Source organism: Rhinolophus sinicus, chromosome 1 (genome assembly GCF_057876585.1).
Source record: "Rhinolophus sinicus isolate RSI-liver-muscle chromosome 1, RSI-T2T, whole genome shotgun sequence".
Lineage (NCBI taxonomy): Eukaryota > Metazoa > Chordata > Mammalia > Chiroptera > Rhinolophidae > Rhinolophus > Rhinolophus sinicus.
Genome location: NC_142501.1, coordinates 106150192 through 106170971, shown reverse-complemented (window position 1 = coordinate 106170971; position 20780 = coordinate 106150192). Strand labels below are relative to the sequence as shown.

The 20780-nt window shown below is 45.2% G+C and overlaps 2 protein-coding genes across 3 annotated transcripts in view; both read left to right on the top strand.

Moving 5' to 3' along the window:
- The window catches only part of LOC148759173 (ankyrin repeat domain-containing protein 26-like), a 68265-nt gene extending 57339 nt beyond the window's left edge, over positions 1 to 10926 (top strand). For both annotated transcript variants that reach the window (XM_088801493.1, XM_088801281.1), the window contains exons 15-16: positions 9542 to 9590; positions 10713 to 10926. In XM_088801493.1, coding sequence (XP_088657619.1) covers positions 9542 to 9590; positions 10713 to 10804 — 141 coding nt within the window. In that variant the 3' untranslated portion in view covers positions 10805 to 10926. The remainder of the gene's footprint in view (positions 1 to 9541; positions 9591 to 10712) is intronic.
- Positions 10927 to 20339: 9413 nt separating this feature from the next.
- Positions 20340 to 20780, top strand: part of LOC148759169 (ankyrin repeat domain-containing protein 26-like) — a 191172-nt gene continuing 190731 nt past the window's right edge. Inside the window, exon 1 of the mRNA XM_088789816.1 lies at positions 20340 to 20575. The gene's annotated coding sequence lies outside the window, so the exon portion shown is untranslated. The remainder of the gene's footprint in view (positions 20576 to 20780) is intronic.

Below are 20780 nucleotides of genomic sequence, written 5' to 3'. Positions count from 1 at the left end.
TTACATGTCAATAGAAACAAACAACAACAAAAGCTTTAAGAGGAATACTTACACCCCACAAAATAGACTTTAAAACAAAGGCTATAACGAGAGTCAAAGAAGGACGCAGTCATCCCTCTTCTGGGGTTTATCCAATAAAACCCCAAATGCTACTTGTAAGGGACATGTGCCTCCGTGTCATTGCAGCATTATTTACAATAGCCCACATACGGAGGCAGCCTGGATGTCCATGGATGGATGAATGGATAACGATATATGCATGGGGTACATATATACAATGGAACATTGCTCGGCCGGGGAAGGGAATGGGTTCTTGCCATCTGCGGCAGCATGGAGGGACCTGGTAGGTATTCTGCTGAATGGGGTATGTCACGTAGAGAAAGACACTTGCAATGTGATTTTGCTCATCGGTGGAATTTCAAGAACAAAATAGACAGTAACAAACTCATAGATACAGAGAACATTTTGCTGGTTGCCAGCTCGAAAGGGGGTTGAGGAAGAGGGTGCAAAAGAGGAAGGCATTACAAAGTACACATTGGTTGTTACAAGTAGTCATGGGGATGTAGGGTATATAACACAAGGAATGTAGTCAATAATACTGTAATGACAGTGCATGGTCTCAGGACGGTACTAGATGTATCTGATGATAGATGGGAAGGGAGGTGGGAGCAGGGTGAAAAAGGTGAAGGGATTAAGGAGTACAAATGGGTCGCCACCAAATAGTCATGCGGATATAACGTAAAGCATAGGGAATAGAGTTTATAGTTAACACTGTGCTCATGACTAGGTATAATGCTAGGTGGCTGTAGACAAGTCAGTGGTTCACTTCTTATATAAATATCTAAGCGCTGTGCTAGACACCTGAAATTCATATAAAATAATATCGAACATCAACAAAATTGAAAAATGTGTAAGCATACCTCAACTGATTAAGCTCATACAAAAATAATGAGGGACTGCCTGCAGGGTCCTATAGGAATGAGGTAGGACCTTGACATAGAATGATTAGCCACCGTAAGCTCTACCCTGTGAATCAAAATTGAATAATGACAGCTTTCAACCAATTCAGCCAATAGCCATCACTTCGCTTGAAGGCTCTCAAGTCGTGAGTCTCCCCTGGAGAAACATTACCTGGGTTAAGGTATTTGATCCGCACAATGTTGAGAGAAAGAATCTGGACTGGGAAGAAGGGATAACTCTAGCTTATTCAAGCCTGCAAATGAGATAGTTGAGTGTACATGTGAAAGGCATTTCAGAAGAAGACTTCCATAGGTCAAGTCACGTTTCTATGGAATAAAAAATTATTCAAACTAAACACACAAAAAAACCCCATGGCTAAGAGTGGATAAACTGCAGCTTGTGAAAAACATTTGCATTGTAGGAGACCAACAGAATGGAGAGTGCTGGTCACCATCTCAAGAGCCAAAAATAACACTACACTCAAAAGTAACACTGATAGGAATGAACCTCAATTGGACAAGATGAGCTGATCCACAGCACGTCATGGATTCTGAGTGCGTGGTTGAGGACACTGGCCATGAGAATGAGAGGGAAGAAAGGAAAGTACAGATGACCTTAGCAAAGGGGTCAAGGCTGCAATTGTAGATGGGGAATCAGGTTGGCAGCATTGGGATTTAAGAAACAGAGAATTTCAAAGGAGGAATAGAAAGGGTCAAGGCCTGACCACCAGGGCTGCTGTTTACAAATGAATTGGGGTTAGGAGACCATAGAAAGCATGTAGGCATTCTTATCAGCTGCTGCTGAGAAGTAAAGCAGGATAAGGGCTCCAGAAGGAGAGGACCCTCAAAAACGTTTTAGTGCACTGATGGCATGGGAAGTCAGAAGCTTATGTAAAAGAAGAGAGTAAGTGGTGAGAGTAGGGGTCTGAGGCCACACCTTAAAGAAGGTTGGAGTCCAATGGAAGGAGAGAAGGAGGATGACAGGTAGGAAAAGCTGCAAGAATGCAAGAAAAGTTATGATTTTACGTAATATAGAGATAAAGTGCTCTTTGATCCCAAGGTCCAACAGTTTACTACCTAGGTTTTCTTCTATGCAGTTTATTGTTTCAGGTCTTATGCTTAAGTCTTTGATCCATTTTGAATTAATTTTCGTACATGGTGACAGACAGCAGTCCAGTTTCATTCTTTCGCACGTGGCTATCCAATTCTCCCAGCACCATTTATTGAAGAGGCTGTCTTTTCTCCATTGCATGTTTTTTGCTTCTTTATCTGTCCATATTTATGTGGTTTTATTTCTGGGTTCTCAATTCTATTCCATTGGTCCATGTGTCTGTTTTTCTGCCAATACCATGCTGTCTTGTTTATTGTAGCCCTGTAGTACAAGTTAAAGTCAGGGAGTGTGATGCCTCCAGCATTGTTCTTTTTTCTGAAGATTGCTTTGGCTATTCGGAGTCTTTTGTGGTTCCAAACAAATCTGATAATGTTTGGTTCTACTTCTTTCAAAAATGCCATTGGGATTTAGATGGGGATTGCTTTAAATCTCTATATTGCTTTGGGTAATATGGCCCTTTTAACTATGTTGATTCTTCCAATCCATGAGCACGGAATGTCTTTCCATTTCTTTGTGTCTTCTTCAATTTCTTTTAAAAATGTCTTGTAGTTTTCAGCATATAGGTGTTTCACATCCTTGGTTAAGTTTATTCCTAGGTACTTTATTCTTTTTGCTGCAATTGCAAAAGGAATTGTTTTTTGTATTTCTTTTTCTCAAATTTCATTGTTAGTACATAGGAATGCAATGGACTTTTGTATGTTGATTTTGTCACCGGCAACTTTACTATATTCGTTTATTGTTTCTTACAGCTTTTTGGTGGAGTCTTTAGGGTTTTCTATATATAGCATCATGTCATCTGCAAAGAGTGACAATTTAACTTCTTCATTCCCAATTTGGATGCCTTTTATTTCTTTCTCTTGCCTGATTGCTCTAGCAAGGACTTCCAACACTATGTTGAAAAGCAGAGGTGATAGAGGACAGCCCTGTGGTGTTCCTCAACGTAGAGCAAAGGGCTTCAGTTTTTCACCATTAATTATGAGATTAGCTGAGGGCTTGTCATATATGGCCTATATTATGTTAAGACATTTTCTTTCTATACCTATTTTATTAAGTGTTTTAATGATAAATGGGTGTTGTATCATGTCAAATGCTTTTTCTGCATCAATTGATATAATCATATGATCGTTGTCCTTTATTTTGTTTATGTGATGTAACACATTGAAGGATTTGAGGATGTTGAACCATCCTTGTGCTCCGGGGCTGAACCCCACTTGGTCATGATGGACAATCTTTTTAATGCATTGTTGCATTCGATTTGCTAGAATTTTGTTTAGGATTTTTGCATCTGTATTCATCAGAGATATTGGTCTGCAGTTTTCTTTTCTTGTGTTGTCCTTACCAGGTTTTGGTATCAGGGTAATGTTGGCCTCATAAAATGAGTAAAACAAAGTTTGATATTTAGAGTATTCCATTTTCTTCAGCACGCTTACTTTCTCCATTCCCATATTCCGGTTGAGACCTTCACTCTCCCCATTTTTACGTTTTGGTCACCACAAATTGTCCCGTTGATGGTGGTCCAATAGCCTCCTTTAGTATTTCTTGTAGTGCAGGTCGTGTATTAGAAAATTCCCTCAGCTTCTGTATGTCTGGAAAGGTCTTGATTCCTCCTTCATATCTAAAGGATATCTTTGCTGGATATATTATTCTTGGCTCATAATTTCTCTCTTTCAATAGTTTGAAGATTTGGTTACACTGCCTCCTGGCTTGTAGAGTTTCTGCTGAAAAATCTGATGATAATCTAATAGGCTTTCCTTTGTAGGCTACCGTCTTCTTTTCCCTGGCTGCCTTGAGGACTCTTTCTTTGTCATTGATTTTAGACAGCTTCAATGCAATGTGCCTTGGAGAAGGCCTGTTGGGATTGAGGTAATTAGGTGTTCTATTTGCTTCTTGGATTCGAGGATCGGTTCTGTCCACAAGTTTGGGAAATTCTCATCGATAGTTTGTTTGAATATATTCTCTGTTCCCTTCTCTCTTTCTTCTCCTTCTGGTATGACCATTATTCTTATATTGCTCTTTCTGATGGAGTCAGAAAGTTCCTGTAGAGTTCTTTCATTTCTTTTAAATCTTGAGTCTCTTTCTTCTTCTATCCGTGTCATTTCCAGGTTTCTATCTTCAAAGTCACAGAGTCTTTCCTCCATCTGGTCAACTCTGCTACCTAAGCTGGCTATTTCATTCTTAATTTCTTCTATTGAGTTCTTAATCTCCAGAAATTCTATTTGGTTCTTTTTTAAAATTTCAGTCTTTTTTGTAAAATGTTCATGTTGTTCTTTCAATATGTTTCTGAGTTCATTAAACTGCCTTTCTGTGTTTTCTTGCACGTCATTGAGTTTTTTCAGAACCACAATCTTGAATTCTCTGTCATTTAAGTCACATATTTCCATATCTTTAAGTTCCTTTTCTGGAGACTTTTCACTTTCTTTCTGAGCTATCTTGTTGCCTTGGTTACTCATGGCAATTACTGATTTATTATTTCTCTTCCTAGACATCTACAGGAGTGGCTTCTGCAACAGGTAGATCAGAAGAGGTTTTTCTTTTGTTTTCCAGTACTTGTTGGTAGAATTGTTTTATTTTCTCTCTGATAGTAGCCTTTTTTTCTCTCTCACACTGTAGTGCTATGTTTTCTCTGCACTATTCCAGCTTCTCACACATTGGGGGAATTCCTTGGGTGATGGCTTCTCCTCTGTTAATAGTTTGCCTGGGTCAGACGGTGCAGTGTCCCTGTGGGTATGCGGAGAGCTTATGACGTTCCAAAGCTTTTCCTGTACCAGATTCAGAGCCCATGTGGTTCAGCAGTTCTGTTTACTCCTACAGGGATTCGCCCAGAGAGGTGGGGCCAGGGGTGGGGTGAGTTGTGAGAGGTGGCCCAGAGCAATGGCTGCGACCACCACCACAGCCGGTCCTGCTTCCACAGCTCCCTCCCCTTTGCCGGAACTAGTTGGGCTGCGAATCTGTGTCTGAGGTCCACAGTCCTCAGAACAGCAAATATTCTGTTCTTTGGATCTGACACTGCTACCGTTCCACTTTTAGCACCAGGCAGGTCGGGACGGGGCGAGCTCTGGGAGGTTGGGGAGGGGGCGGCTGGTCTCAGTGCCTCAGGATTCCGTTCTCTGCTCGGCAGTGAGGGCTTAAACCACTGTTTTGAGCCTTCTTCCCTCAGTCTTTTCTCCGAGGTCTCTGCCGTGAGCGCTGGGTTCAGCCGTGTTATATGCTGTCCCCTCAGCCCTGTGGAGCCCTAGCGGAGCCCTAGCAGTCCGAGCCCTTCCCTCTCCCGCAGCTGCGGTAGCTCCGGGATGCAGCGAGCTCGGCACACTGAGCCAGGTCTGCGTGCTGTGCCTGCGGGGCTCCGTCTCCGTGCTTCTCCCTTCCCTCCTACCCCGCCCGGCTGGCGCGACTCGCCCACCTTTATGACCTTTAGGTGAATTCTGTAGTGGGCCTCTTAGTCTTGCCTGTCTGCTGTGCAGGGAGTCCTTTGTGGCGTTATAGTTGTTCCATTTGCTGTAAATTCCAGGGGAGATTTGCAGAGGCTCACCTCACGCCACCGTTTGATGACCATGACTTGCATTTTTTAAAGTTGTGAGAATAGCAAGTGGAATTTACCATTACACAGCATTTTAACACTGAAAATGTGTTGGGGCACACCTACCTATAGGTTGAACACTGTTCTAAACTAGTTCATGTGTTTCTCTGGGGATGTCAGACTAAGAGTAATTCAAAGTAGGAGAGACAGAGAAAGGGCTATCAGCGATGCAGACGGCTTCACGGGTAGTACATCCTGACTTCTGCAATGGCTGAACTAAGAAGATTCCTGAGGACTGCACTGAGACATACTTAGTAAACCAGGTTAGAGATTTTTAAAATACCACAAAGCTATTTTCAAGCATTTGCTGTCACCACACTTGGACAATACTCTGAATACCCAGGAGAAATTTACCCTTTGGCACTGAGGCATCATTTAGAGCAACGGCCTCTAGGGGAGAACAAGAAGTCTGGTTGGTGATCAAAAGGCACTCAAACAGCTCCACAGGCTTTAGCTTATAACAGTGTTACCAAGGCTTTGGAGGTGGGACCTGCCCTTTCAGTGTTCCGCACACAGCCTCGGGCAGGCAGACCACCTTATTTTTAGCCACCTTGTCAATTATACTGCCTTTCACGCCTCTGTTAATCTTTCCCTATTTAACATGTATACCTTTGTGTAGAGTAGAAAGATTAGAAAAAAATAGTTTTTCTCAAAACCACCTGTAGTGATAATAACAAAGGTCTTAACCAAGAAAGTACATTTACCAAGTGCCAGAATGTGCAGGTTAAGTGGTAAAGGTTAAGTTCACTTACTAGCATCATTTTCCAAAAGTATATTATTTATTGAATTTTCACTCCTACTAAGCACATGAACCTGTCTGGATCAAAGTTATATTTTGGAGGCAAATTAATGAGCTAGTTGATTTTCTCTGACTCTTTGTTTTGACTTGTGTGTGTACTTTACTTTCCAATGATATTCAAAGTGTGAATTCCTCCAGGTAGTCTTGTTTATATTCTTCCAGTTTCATTTGAAAAGAATCTTGAGAAATTTCACTTTGAAGAGCTCAGATTCCAGACCTTTAATTCTGAGTTCCATTTGCCTTCTGATGGAAGCATTGTTATACACATTTAACTGTTCTAAGTTTTCTTGAGCACTGGGTACAAAAAGAAAGTGAATGTCCAACGCTTCTGTAAATCGTTTGTGTGATGCACGCTTAAAATGTTCTCATTAGTTATCACCAGAGAAATCAGAAGATGCAAGAGTGTAAAGGCAGAAGCAATGCACGAGAATATGCTTGTGGTAATTTTTCCGTTAGTTAATTTTTGGTAGGAGGGAGGTATGGTGTTTTTAGTATTTCTGGATAAATTGAAAAACGGTTGATGTGAAATTCAATGCCTGCGTTCCAAGGCAGACGTTGATCCCTTGTGAGGCATTGGGTTGCCCAGTCATGCAAGCCTGAATAAGAGATGAAAAAGCACCACCCTGTCAAGACCCAGAGATAAGTGGCCCAAATCACTACAGAATGCCTGGAAAGATTTATGATATAGGTGTGATGATGTGAGGTTGGGCACAAGTGCGCTACATGGTAAAGAGAAATCTGTTTTGTGTTATAAATTTCCCTACAGTTCACCCCCAACATAGACAATACCTGTGCTCGGTGATGTTGGTCAACCAAGTTTATGTGGAGGAATGGAAGAGTTCTTTGAAGGAAGAATTTCCTCAATTTCAGCTTGCTCGGTTTAACTAAAGATTTTCTCCAATACGTTCCCTGTTCCGTGATTAGATATGTTTACGCTCTATAGTTAATTGTATTGACTGCCATTAACAGGAGGTCTGATCTTCATCTGTTTCTTTATTTCTATTTGTCACTTTAAAGCTTGTACTTGAATTAGAAGGCTACTATTTTGTTTCTCGTGCCTCAACATTATTGAGCTACATGACAAAGTTTTACATACTCATTTCCTCTGAGTTATACTTAGAAATTGATATAATTTTCCTGAATGTGAGGAAGTAGCTGGCATGGATTTCTAGACTCAATATGAAGCCTTATAGCCCATTCCTGGCCTGCAGCTTATCGGTTTTGTGACCTCAGAAGACCTATAATCTCTACGAACCTTGGTTGCCTCTTACGTAAAATTAGGGATTTTTTTACTAAATCCGTGAATTTGAATTGAAAAATATTTTTTACTCAAAGACTACTGATGTTCTTTAAAAAAAAAAAAAAACATGTCTGCAACTCTATTATATAAAACAGAGACCATTAGAGCTGCCCAGCTAACGGAGGGATGGAGACTCAGAAGCTGTGCAATCCCGCAGGTGTCCCCAGTGGAACCTGAGATTTCTACGGGACGTAGTCTGAGAACTGCCAGTTCTGAGAAGCCCCTTCTAGTTAAAACTCCTTTGCATTAAAGTTTGCGGATGCATTCTCTTCCTGTGTATTGTTTTCTCATCTTTCTATATTTTTGATAAATGGAAAAAGATAAAATAAGACCCCAGACGTGTTCTCTTATTAATGTTGGACTTCAAGCTACTTCCACCGTGTGGACAAAATCCTCACCTTAGAAATCAACATAAAGGTCACGGAAGGAAATATTTAGGAAAAGAGCTTTTTAGGGGGGACATAGTAATAATGCTACATTGGTAGTTCCTTAACTCAGGTCTTGTAAATATGTGATTTGCATTTTAAATTGTATATTAACGGTAACAAAACTGTTTCATGGAAGGATTCTCCGTTCATCTGGTATTGAGTTACTGATTTCACAAGGCGTGTCTAGTAAGGTTGATGTCACATTATTCTGTTATAAGCCCTGTCTGTCAAGCTATCGACAAAACGGTGTTATGGAAACAGTCTCTGCAGATATTGGAAATCATGATGGCCAACAAATTTGTCTCCCCCCCTGAATTTGTACAGGGGTGGGGTGTCACATTGTGTTTGTCACTGCAGTGTCTACAGCTTCTGGATGTTATTTTAAGCCCTGCTTTGAACATTCAGGGAGAGGATAGCTTTCAGAAGAAACATTTAAGTCAGAGCACTCTAGACGGGGACACTTGTAATATAGTTTGAAGTATCCCCGTACCTTTCGTAATTAAGTAGTCACTAACTATAACTACTTGAATATTTCGAAAACTGGGCCCGATTTCTAAGGAAAGAAGGTTACATATAAAGAATTATATAGTCTTTTTCTTTTTTCTAATTCTACAAGGTCATGTATCAGAAACCGAATTTGAAAACTGGCTGTAAGCCATACTTGCTTCAAGCAGATTTTCTGAAATCTTTGTGTCCGTATGAATAAAGAAATGTTTCACTCATAATACAGACAGGAAAATAGTTTGGGTTATTCTTTCTGCCGGTAGAATTGGCATCTGACATCACAGTAGCACTTGCAGCATTTTGTCTTTAACGTTCTACACTGAAAACTGATAACCTAGAACATAATTAAGATTCATTTTCTAGAAGTGCAAGAATGGAAAGCTCATTTTAAGGAAAAGACCATGAAAGTAAAGACAAGAAAAGAAACTTTTATAAAGGGCAGTTTTTCTAAGGATTGCAAAGCAACGCATTCATGGTAAAATATGACTTGACCTGTTTAAACTTCTTTGTACCAATCAGGTCAAACATCTCCCTTGTGAAATTATGTATATTAAGTAGAACTATATCAATTGTACTTTTGGTCAGATTAATTAAAATGGCATCACATACAGATGGTCTCTATACTTTAAAAACAAAATAAGGAGAAATTAATTTTATTTTATTTATGTGGGGTTTTTTTGTTTTGTTTTGTTTTGTTTTGTTTTGTTTTGTTTTGTTTGTTTGTCTGTATTTCCACATTCTGCACTTAGGTGTAGTCTCTAAAGGCATTATTTAAGGGCCTCGTTGGATAACCTATGTATCATTCCTACAATAAAGTCTCTTGTTTAACTTAAATACTATAACTAAGGTTTGATGTATTTCAGATGGAACAGGAGTTGCAGGAAAAGATAACTAGAGAACAACGAGAAGAAGGTATGATGCCAAATGTATTAATTCAAGTTAGATATCATGGATTTGTGGAATAAACTGTAAAGAGTAAATGGCATCCCTTTCCCTGTTCAGATAATAGATACTGCATTACATGTATTCTTGTGCACAGCAAATGAAAAAGGTGAAAGCAGAAACATTCATAGTGAAGAATACATCTCTTCCTGAGTATTTATCACATTGTGTATCTTTTTAAATATCTCAAGAGTCCATGTATCTCTTTTTATTTCTGGCTGTCCCCTTCCTTCGCTCTGTCATCCTTATGGAACTGTCGGCCTGCACAGTAAAAACTGGGCTTCGACAACTTCCCGTGTTTTTGCCAGTGATATGAGATGAGGCCCAATAACCAGACTCATCTAGTGATACTTACTGAGGCAATTTCAGTTCATATAGCTGTGACCTGCTGTGTGACATGTAAATCTTCAGTCATTGACTTTGTCATTGGTTTACCATGTACCCTCAGGAGAAACTCCAAATTGCTTTGCATGGAATAAAACACCCACATCAAGTTAGTTCTTGCCAAATAATTCAGACTTATGTCTTGCTTCGAGCCCGAGTCTGCCTCTTTGCTCTCGCATCTGGCTGAACTAGACAACTTCTCATTCCACAAGTGTTCTCCCCCACTCTAGTCTTTGCATCTGCGTCTTCCCTCTATCTGGCATCTTCTGTCCTTGTGCTTCAGGCATGTCACCTCCACCAGAGAGTGGACAATATTGACACAGAACCGGGATGTCCCTTGTGTGTGTTCCAGTCACGTCCTGTTTTGTATTTGTGTGGTATATGTGACACTGAGTGGAAATTGCCTGTTCATCTGTTACTTCAATTTATGGTAGATGATGGGTCAGGGGTGGACCATGTCATCTTCATCTTGTAACTTCAGTGCTTGTCATGTTACCTTGTTACTAAACGAATGAAGGATGAGACAACCAGAAGCTCTGATACTTAGCCCCAATACCAGTTAAGTCAGGGTGCAGCCGTGGGCAAATTATATCGAATGGTAATCTCCTGTTGTGCACTGTTGTCTCATGTAGGTTTTTTCATTCTCCTTAACACTCATACTTACTTGTATTTTAGATAAACAACATACTTCTTTCTTTGCCTTTCCAGGTGCTGCTGTAGTTGAACCTGAATTCAAGCGAGCGTTTCCTCTAACTGCTCTTCTAGTTCAATATGCAAAAAACAATATGTCCCTTTTGTGAATAAGAAGTATATGATGTAAAACACATATAGCACAAATGTGTTTACTGCACTATTTACATGTAATAACAATGTAATCGCATCGCATTAAACATAGTGCATGTAAAATCCTTGAGAAGGAGAATAGTTTTGTACCATATATGTGTAGGGAAATTTATACAGTACTTTGAACTATTTTTCTTGACATCTAAGTAACTTTGCAATGAGATGAAAACAAGCTGTATTGAGTGTTACATACTCAAACTGCTCATATACCAGCTGTTTACACAACACCCAAACAACCAACTTGTCATTCGTGCTTCGGTGGTGGTAACAGATAGCTTTTTTGTATTTTTCAGTTTTTGTCACTAAGTAGTAGCATTAATGTAAATGTTTCCTTTTCCTGAAAAGTTCACATACACAAGTGGAGGTGCTACTGAGCAGTGCGTGGCCTGTGGAGGTCTGGGACGTACCCCAGCTGCCAGGCTCGTGCAGCTCTAAGACCTTCCTCACCCCAGGGCCAGTGCACCCTTCCCAGGGCCCAGTGGGTGAGGAGCAGGGCACAGCTGCCTCCCGGGGCCTTCCCTGCTCCCTGCCCAACAGATCCAGGCATCATGGCTGCATTCTCCCCTGTGCCAGCCTGCAGGTGGGGAAGCCCAGGCTGGCAGTGACCTGGCCAGAGCCCGTCAGGTCTGGGATCCCCAGGTGGAGCCTTACCCCCCAGCCACCCCACCAACTGGTGAGGCCTGTGGCCCCTGTAGCCGTCCTGTGATGGCCAGCCTTTGTCTAGAGGAGGTGGGGTCTCTCCCCCACCCTGAGGGTGTGCTGGGAAGGAGCTAGGGAGCGCCTTCCCCCTCTGCCCCCCAGGATCCCTCTGCTTGCTGGGGTGGGGGAAGCCACACAGCCTGCACCAGTTGCACTGTGCAGGCACACTGGTGGTCCTGGGGAAGGGAAAAGCTGGTCACAGCCTCAGGGGACAAGGGGCCCAGGGCATACCGGGTGGGGAGAAGTCAGGAGCTTGGCCCCAGATCCCTGTATGCTGACACCTTAAGATGCATCGACCCTATTCCTGGGACATGCTTTGCTATCCCTGGTGTCTGAAGGGGGGATTTGTCAGGGTGGGTGGTCCCTCCATGGGCCTGGTCAGAGCCTTCCTGATCTGCTCCAGGCCAAAGAGTGCCTGCCAGCTGCCCACAGGAGGGGAGTGGGCTGCAGGAGGACTCGTCCCTGGTGAGACGCCTGGAGCACAGAGGCTTTGATGATCTGTTCCTGGTGTGCTGCTTAGGGTGAGAACGGGGGTCTTCTGCAGGGTCCCCCGGGTGTCCACCCGGGAGGGGCTGGGTACTGGACGAGTTCCCAAACCCTGCCCCAAGTTGTGTGTGTTTGTGCGTGTGTGTGTGTGTGTGTGTGTGTGTGTGTGCGTGCATTAGGGGAGGTGCGCCTGCAGGAGCACCCGGAATCCCACCCGTGGATAAAGCAGCCCATCACAGGCCCCTGCTCACACCAGGGACAGTGGTGGAGGCAGAGTGATGCTCAGCTCACAGTCTCAGCCTCAGCGCACCCCCAGCTCCGGTCCCGCCAGAGGCTGACTGGGAACTTTCCTGGTGCTGCCCAGGCACCCACATGCTCCTGGCTTGCTCCCCACTGCCCGTTCCCACCACACCCCACACCCCACACCCGACCCATCTTCCAGAGGCATCTCCGCGCCCGGGCTGCCGCCCTCCGTGGGCCAGCCAGAGCTGTAAGGGGAACCGGGCCGGGGGCGCAGAACCGGAGCCGGGGCGAGGTGCTTCCGTCCAAGCCTAAAGCTGTTCTGCCTCTGAGATGAGCGCACCGCGGGGGCAATGCCCGCTGGGACTGCTTCGGGCAACCGAGGGAGGTAAGAGGCAGCGAGGACCCGCGCTGTCCTGCGCCCCCCAACTTCTCAGTCTGAGCGCAGCGGGCAAGGAGCCCCTCAGGTACCCTCCCCGCCCAGCCCTGCAGTGGGAGAGGGGCCGCCCAGTCCTGGCTGGGACGGGGGCGGGTGGGGTGGGGTGGGGTGGGGCACATCTGTCTCTAATAAGAACAAACACCGCCCTTGGGGCCTCTGGCGTTCCCATAGCTCCCCTCCTCCCAAGGTGGGCGAGGCTGTCATTCCCGGGCCCTGTCACCACCTGTCCCCCTGCAGGTGCTGCCGGACCCACCACGACCAAGACAGTGCTGTCCCCTGAAGAAGTCCCAGTGCCCCTGGGCGAAACTGCCCGAGCCCTGTGGTGGCTACAGGATGTCCTGAGGACCCGTGGGGTGTCCAGGCAAGAGGCTGAGGCTGGGTGGGGGCCATAGTGTCCCTTCCCCGAGAGCCCAGCAGCCAAGCAGAGCGCGGAGCTGGGTGCTGAGGAGGAGCAGAAAATCCAGTACTCGGCACTGGTGGCCACTGTCTTCTGCAGCCTCGGGCAGACCACGCGGGTGGTCTGTAGGCCACAGCCTTCCTTGGAGGTCGGGGTACAGGGATTCCACCCGCAGACTCTCAGCGTGCGCCCCCGAGCTCATTGAACCGGGCTCAGGCAGGCGCCCTACAGGGCTCAGAGCAGAGGCGCAATGGCAGTGCCCTCCCCAACAGCTGGTCCGGGTCGCGCTGTACGTCGGGACAGCAGAGCCTCTTTGCTGACCGGAATGGGGTGGCTTGGGTCCAGAACTAGCTCAGGATGGGAGAGGGTGGAAGGGTAGCCGGAGACCACCACGGACTTGGAGGGGAGAGGGGTCGTCAAAGGAGCAGAGGTTGCAACTCCCTGCACACCCGTGGGTTGCGCTCAGAAGGAGAATTCTCCCCAGGCTCACAGACGGTCTGCCCTGAGAGAGGACCCTGGCTGGGGACAAGGAGGCAAGAAGGAACTGGAATAAAGGGGAGCTTTTTATGTGCCTTGTGCTTCCCGGCGCTGCAGGAGAGCCATGGGGCCCAGGAAGTGGTGCGAGTCCGCTGGTCGTTTTTCACCTTCCAGGCAGAGAGGCAGTGACCTCGGTGGCGAACCGGCCTTTCCAGGCTGCACTGGGCACTGTGCAGGGGGCAGCAGGCACCACACACTGGAGCCCCTTCTCATGGTGCTTTCTCTGGCGGGTGAGGAAGGGACCACCCTTTCTTTCCCTGGCCATGCCTCCACAGACTTTCAGAGCAGGGTCCAGAATAGAGCTGAGTTTTGCCAGGAGGCATTTCTGGGATGCAGGCAGCAGGTTTGCTGCCCCCCAGCAGGTGGCCTTTGAGCACTTGCAGCTTTGGTTCACTCTGCCTCCTGGCTGGTTCTCCCCAGTGGTCTGCCCAGGGAGCTGGTTGCCAGGTGGCCAGGCTGTGGGTGCTGAGCCTTCCCTGCCCCTGGACCTGGAGGCCTGAACCTCCTGAACAAGCAGCTGGGCAGGAGGGTGCGGCTGAGGAGAGGAGGTTGACAGAGGCAGGACCCTGGATATAAACTTTCCCTGTCAGAGTGGAGGAGACAGAGGTGAAATGAGCACCACGTGTATGTGTTTTTCGAGGTTGTGTGTTTAACTGTATAAACAGTAAACGCAAGAGAGGAGTCTGTACCAAAAAACTAATAAAACCCATGTTTCTCATTTCTCAAGTCAAAAAATGGGCTGAGTCAGACACCGTCTGGGTGGGAAGGAGGCCTTTGTGGTCCAGCAAGTGGGCCGTGGCCGGAGGGCCCACCCAGACATGGCAGCAGGCTTCAGTGCCTGCCTTTGTCCTCTCAGCCCATGGGTGGGCGTCTGTGGATGTCAGGGCTTGGGCCTCGGAGCACTAGCTGGCCTGGCCTTGCAGGGTTTCTGCAGGGGTGTCTTGCTCCAGAACTCAGCCTGCAGATGGTGGTCCCCTGATTTGGCGGAAATGCAGCCTGGTTGGGTGTGGTGATGCGTCCAGGGTGCCTGAAGGCCCTGGGAAAGATGGGGCAGGAGGCCAGCCCTCCTTGCATGTCAGTCATTTGCAAGCTCAGAGACTAAATAGGGAAGGAGCCCAGTGGGGGCTGCACTTCCTCCTGACAGCCCCTGAGTGTGATGCTCTGTCCCCTCGAGGCTGAGGGAATCCTTGAGCCTGAACTTGGTGTCCTGGATGTTCCAGGCAGGTCTGTGTCTCTGAGGATGTCTGACAGGGTTGTTTGTGTTACTCAGTGGAGACGAGGTCGTGTGGGCGGGGGGTGCGTCTCACAGGCCAGGTGACGCCCGGAGGGGGCGGGGATAGGTCTGGCACGGCCACATGCAGCTGTCCCTGTCCCTGGGCTCTGTAGTGACCCAAGGAGGATTCCCTGTGGCCCCAGGAGCTGGAAGGCAGCGAGGCCTGTCACGCAGGGATGAGAGCCGTCCCCTCTGACTGGCAGGGGGCGGAGGAGCTCAGATCCAAAGATGGTTTTACTTCAGGTTCCCTGGAAACCCCTCATCTGTCTATGAGGGTGGGCTCATCAGGGCCCCCACCTGTGTGGGGACGGCTGCTGACCTCCAGCAGACGCCATACTTTGGCTCGGGATGAACACTGGCCTCAGGGAGAACGTAAAACAAGCTGGCGAGCCCAGTCAGGTGGGGATCACATCCCTTGGGGAAGCCCATGAGGCTCCCCACAGGCTTCAGATTCCTGGTCGTTGGGCGGTGGGGAGGGCTTGTGCAAGGCAGGGTACTGGGAGGTGTCCCTGTGGCCAGGTTTTACAGGGACTTTGGAGGGTCCGGTAGCTGCCATGTGCTTCCCAGGTCTCAGACTCCCTTCTGCAAGCCACTGTCCTGTCAGGGCACTGGCCCTCCTTCCCTGGAGCCACCCGTGCCGCGGAGGGTAACCTGGCACCAGAGATAGGATAACGGGGTCTGCTCTGGGAACCTACATGCATAAAGCAACACTTCGCTTCAGCCCTGGAGGCTGGCACAGTCCGAGCCAATGTCCTCCAGCCATGGTGCCTCCAGCAGCTGGAACTCAAGAAGGGGCCTTCCATAAGCCCTACGTCTTTCCAGAACCCCCAAGGGATTGTCCCCTGCACACGTGAACACCCATATTGTGTTTTTGCCTGAAGGCAGTCTCCCATCTAAGGGCAGGGAGTCTCTGAAAACAGCCCCTACTTTATTGATTTACTTTGCTGTTTGCAAAGAGCATTGCGCTGGAAATTTTGCATAGTGCTGCTTCTCCTGGACTGGTTTATTTATAGCAGAAGCTGGATGGATCTGTGTTGTAGCCCATGCTGCTGGGTTATGTTCTCCACGGGCTCCCTGGGTTCCTGACGAGGTGCTTGCCTGAGGGCGCAGCTGTTGCAGCCCAGCACCCAGACTGGGCAGGCTTCCCAGGGATTCTGGGAACTGGGAAGGGGGCCCTGCTGAGGTCCCCCTGGAAGCATGGGACACTGGCTTTGGCCCATCAGGGTGTTCAGGGATGAGAAGGTGGCTAAGGCAGCCTGTGGGGACTCTGGGATGCTGGGCGCCCCAGGATGTGGCTCCAGGGGGTGAGGCACCCAATGCCTTAGGGCTTGGGCAAGCGAAGGACAGCCCAAGGTCGTGCGGCTGCAGAGGCGAGCGCTGGGTGAGCCGAGCCTGACACTCAAGTCTCTGGACTCTGAGGCCCCGGGATGCCCTTCGGAGTGCTCCCAGGCAGGCACTGGGCGGCCTGGGGCTGGCAGATGGGAAGGCCATCGTGCCCTCGGCAAATTCTGGGATGTGAAAGCGGAGGGGCCGAAGGGGACACGGGGGCCTTTTTGGCTGACGCTCATGGCTGTCCCTCTGACTGAAGAAGGAAGGAGTTATGGGACATGTGCTCTTGTGCTTCAGAAGCCCAATGTTACATCACAGTCTGGAGGGCAAGCAGCAGGCCGCAGTCCCCGGGCACCCCAGGACCCCGGGGTTCGAAGACTGGGCAGGAGGGTCAGTCACGTCTGGGCATCCAGCAAGGGCATCCACCTGTGCTCAGAACCCCTCTGCCAGCCACGGCCCCTCTCAGGGTCTCCACCTCGGAGTGGGGCTCCTGCTCAGCCTCATGCAGGTCCTGGGCGGGTTGCAGGTGTACAGAGGGAGCAGGTGATGGGGACGCGTTCACGCGCTTTTGCTCCTGGACGTACATCACCTCTCGTCACTGCAACCCCGGCAGGAATGCTCTCGGTTGGCACTGGTAGGGTCAGTTTTACATGTTTGCTAGTCAAGCAGTTCCTTGAATGAAAACATTTTGAACTCAGTTGTCTAAGACTTCATTTTACTTAATGAGATTCTAAAGAAGCAGTTGAGGACACAGCTGTCTTTTATACACTTACGGCAGATTATTTGCGAAAAAATTTGTCAAAGCTAAATTTTCTTTTTTAAATAGTTTGTCCCGTTGGAGTTGTTTTCCAATCTATGGAAAACAATGCAGGATAGCAAAATTTGCCTTAGCAATGGGCTTTATCTTAAAACTCAAACTCACATAAGCCTTTTACAATACCATATAAATCCGCCTGCTTTGAACATGTTCCTTTATTATAAAAAGGTGATTTATAACAAAGTGATTTAGCCGTCGTTGGCCAAAGCTTAAGAAGGAAAAGGAAAGAGCACTCAGAGGAACTGTGCAGACCGACTTGGAAATTTGTCCACGGAGGGGAAATGGCAGGAGAGGTGTCTTACTTACAACAACTTGGAGCTGATGGGCCCTGGAGAGGCACACTGTTCCCCAATATTCCTCCCCAAAAATATAATAAATAATAAATACATAAATTATCATATACATGCTTTTTAGCTGAGTTTTTTTCTTTTGGCTTGGTTTCCCCAATAACTCCTCTTCTCCACTTACTCTTTTTAGCAACCACTCATAATAATGAATGTTAACAGCGCTTTCCAAATTTCATATGCGCTTTCCAAATTTTCTTTATATATATAACATGTAGATAGTATTTGTCCCAGTTTAACAAAACTGGATCCTGACACATTAGCCCCCCCTTATCCACAGTTTTGCTTTCTATGGTTTCAGCGACCCACAGTGAACTGCGGTCTGAAAATATTAAAAGAAAAATTCTAGAGATAAACAATTCATAAGCTTTAAATTGTGCAAGGTTCTGAGTATCGTGATGAAATCTCACGCCGTCCTGCTCCATCCCTCCTGGGACGTGAATCATCCCTTTGTCCAGCATCTTCACCTCACGTTTTCTCACCATGTAGACATGTGTCAGCTCTCATCATCACAAGAAGAAGGGTGAATGCAGGACAATAAACTATTGAGAGACAGAGAGGCCATGTTCCCATGACTTTCATTACAGTCCATTGTTAACATTGTTTTATTATTACTTGTTGTTGTTAATCTCTTACTGTGCCTAATTTATAAACTAAACTTTATCATAGGTATGTATGTATAAGGAGAAAACAGTATGTATAGGATTAGGTGCTATTCGCGGTTTCAGGCATCTGCTGAGGGTCTTCAAATGTATCCTCCGCACATAAAGGGGACGACTGTCCACACTCTCCTGTGTTTCGCACATGGAAATTACTCCGAGTGCACTAGTGTAGCTGATACTACATGGAGTGCATACACTACTTATTCAGTGATTTCCCATGGGTGAACGTTCATTTGGTTCCCAGTGTTGGCACTGAACACTTAGGTTAAATGTCCTTGTACATGTGTCACTACACAGCAGCTTCTATTTCTGTGGGATAAAGACTTACGAGTGAAAGGGTACATGAACCTTTAGTTTCAATAGTTGTTGCCAGATGGCTTTTCAAATTCAGTTTCACGGATCTAGCTGCAATATATGAGATTACTTTCTGATCGACACTCCTACCCACAACACATAATATGACTCATTTAAATTTTTGCCCGTTATGTGGCTATAAACTGAAATCTCTTTGTTACTCTGAGCTGCTTTTCCCTAACTACTAGTGAATCTGAACACCTACTATGCTTGTGGCCATTTGGATTGTTCTCCTGTGTAATGTCTCCTCATAACTGTAGTCAAATTTTCATAACTTACTTGTCTTTTTCTTGTCAATTTTTTATGAGCTCTCTTAGGTTATCAATATCAACTCCTTTTCATTTGATTTATAAATAATTTCCAAATTTATCATTTGCCTGTTAACTCTATTAATGTTTGCCATGCAAAAGTTTGACATTAAACTTTAAAATTTAATATAGTTTTAAATTAACTTTAGTAAGTTGCATGGCAGAAGTTCATTTTTGTATAGTTAAATACGTTTATTTGTTATTCCACAGCATTTGATTTTCTGATCTATTTAACAAGGTCTTCTCTCACATGAGACTATGCCTTGGAGATTTTCGTATTTTTCTCTTCTTTTTTATACTTCATATCATTTATGCACCTGGAATTTATTTACATACAGAGGATGCTGAAAACAAGTATACACGTTTTAAGATAACATCTCTTAAAATGTGTATACATTTTTTTGGCACCCCCGCTACATGGTATAAAAGGGGAGATCTAATCCTACTTTCTTTAAGGTAACCAGCCATTTGTGCCAGCATCATGTATGAAATAACTCATTATTTTTCCCTGCATTGTACTACTGTTTTAATCGTATCTTAAATTCTCATATGCATAAAAACGAATCCTGAATTTTCTGTTCTGTTCCACTGGTATTTCTGTGTAATCTCATATCATACCAATACTATTGTTTAGAATATATTGGCTTTGTAATAAGTTCTCAGGTCCAGTAAGGAAAGTGGCCATCACTGTTTATTCTTTTCATAATTTTTCTCTCTGACATTAATTTTTTTATATACACTTGAAAAAATTGTATCTAATTTTAAAAAATCCTATTGGAATCTGAAACAGAGTTGCTCGATGTATATTTTATGAAAATTTAAATTTTAATAAACTGTCTTTCTATCCCAAAATTTTACATACGTTTTCACTTGTTCAGATATTATTTTATGTCATCAGTGCCCTTCTATAGATTGTTTTTCTCTGTAGAAGCTGTATAATTCTTGTGAAATTGACTCCTAAGTATTTTGAAATTGTTATCATTGGAATGAAGGCAATATTTCCCCCATTTCCATGTTAAGGTGGCTTGGCATTCCATGTTGTGTGTTTGTCTTATACCCAGTCAAGACAAAAGTCTCTAGTATATGCTAGCAATTTTTTTCTTTTTTCTTTTTTACTAGAGTCTCTTGTGTTTTCTAGTTGTGTGAACATTTCCAGTGTTTCACCAGGTTGTTCCTTTTTGGATACACTTCCTGCCAATGGACCTGCCACAGTTCTCCCTGTACTTGGCACACTTTCACCACTGCTCAGCTCACACTTAACTTCCTGTTTACAAAAACAGAGACGTGCGTAGCTCTATTTTATAACCTGACCTGAATATAGGAGAAAAATTACTCACATGCATTTACTTTTGCTAACATTGAAGTCAGTGAAAAACTAAACATGTTACACTTTTGTTCATCCTTTTAAAAACTATTTCAACTGCCTTTTCCGAAACTTCATCTTAATTTTCTTTTTTTCAGTATCGTTATGAACTCATGGCTTTTCACAGACTCAGCTTTTTCCCAATAACACTGTTAGCATTCTTTTCATTTTCAAATTGTCACAACTTGTCTGGCAGGATTTCCTCAGTAGATGCCTTTGTTTTTCCAGTTTTTCTAGCAGCCATTGTAACCAGCGTTGGTTCCTGGCAACAACCTAATATTTAGTTCGGTCCTGAATTTTCCTGATGCAAGATAAAAATAGCGACTCTCCAAGAAGAAGATTTCTTTTAAAGGGAAATAGAGTTAGAGACTGACTTTCGATCATTAGTATTACACATAAAAATTGGTGGTGGGGAAACATGCTACTGGATACCATTTACCTCCTTTGGAAGAGACAAGAGCTGGAAACATTCTTTTAAAGGTAGGCATTCACATCATTTTTCCAATGTAATACATTATGTCTCTTACAGTGTGAGGTATTATCAACCACTAACATTTCCTCCTATGTCGACAGTGACTTTAGTAAGGAAGTTGGTTAAAGGAAATTAAAATACAATGGAGGGATCAGCAGGCAAATAGAAACTCAAGTTTGAAGATGGTTGAGTATAAGTATTGAGGGGGGAATT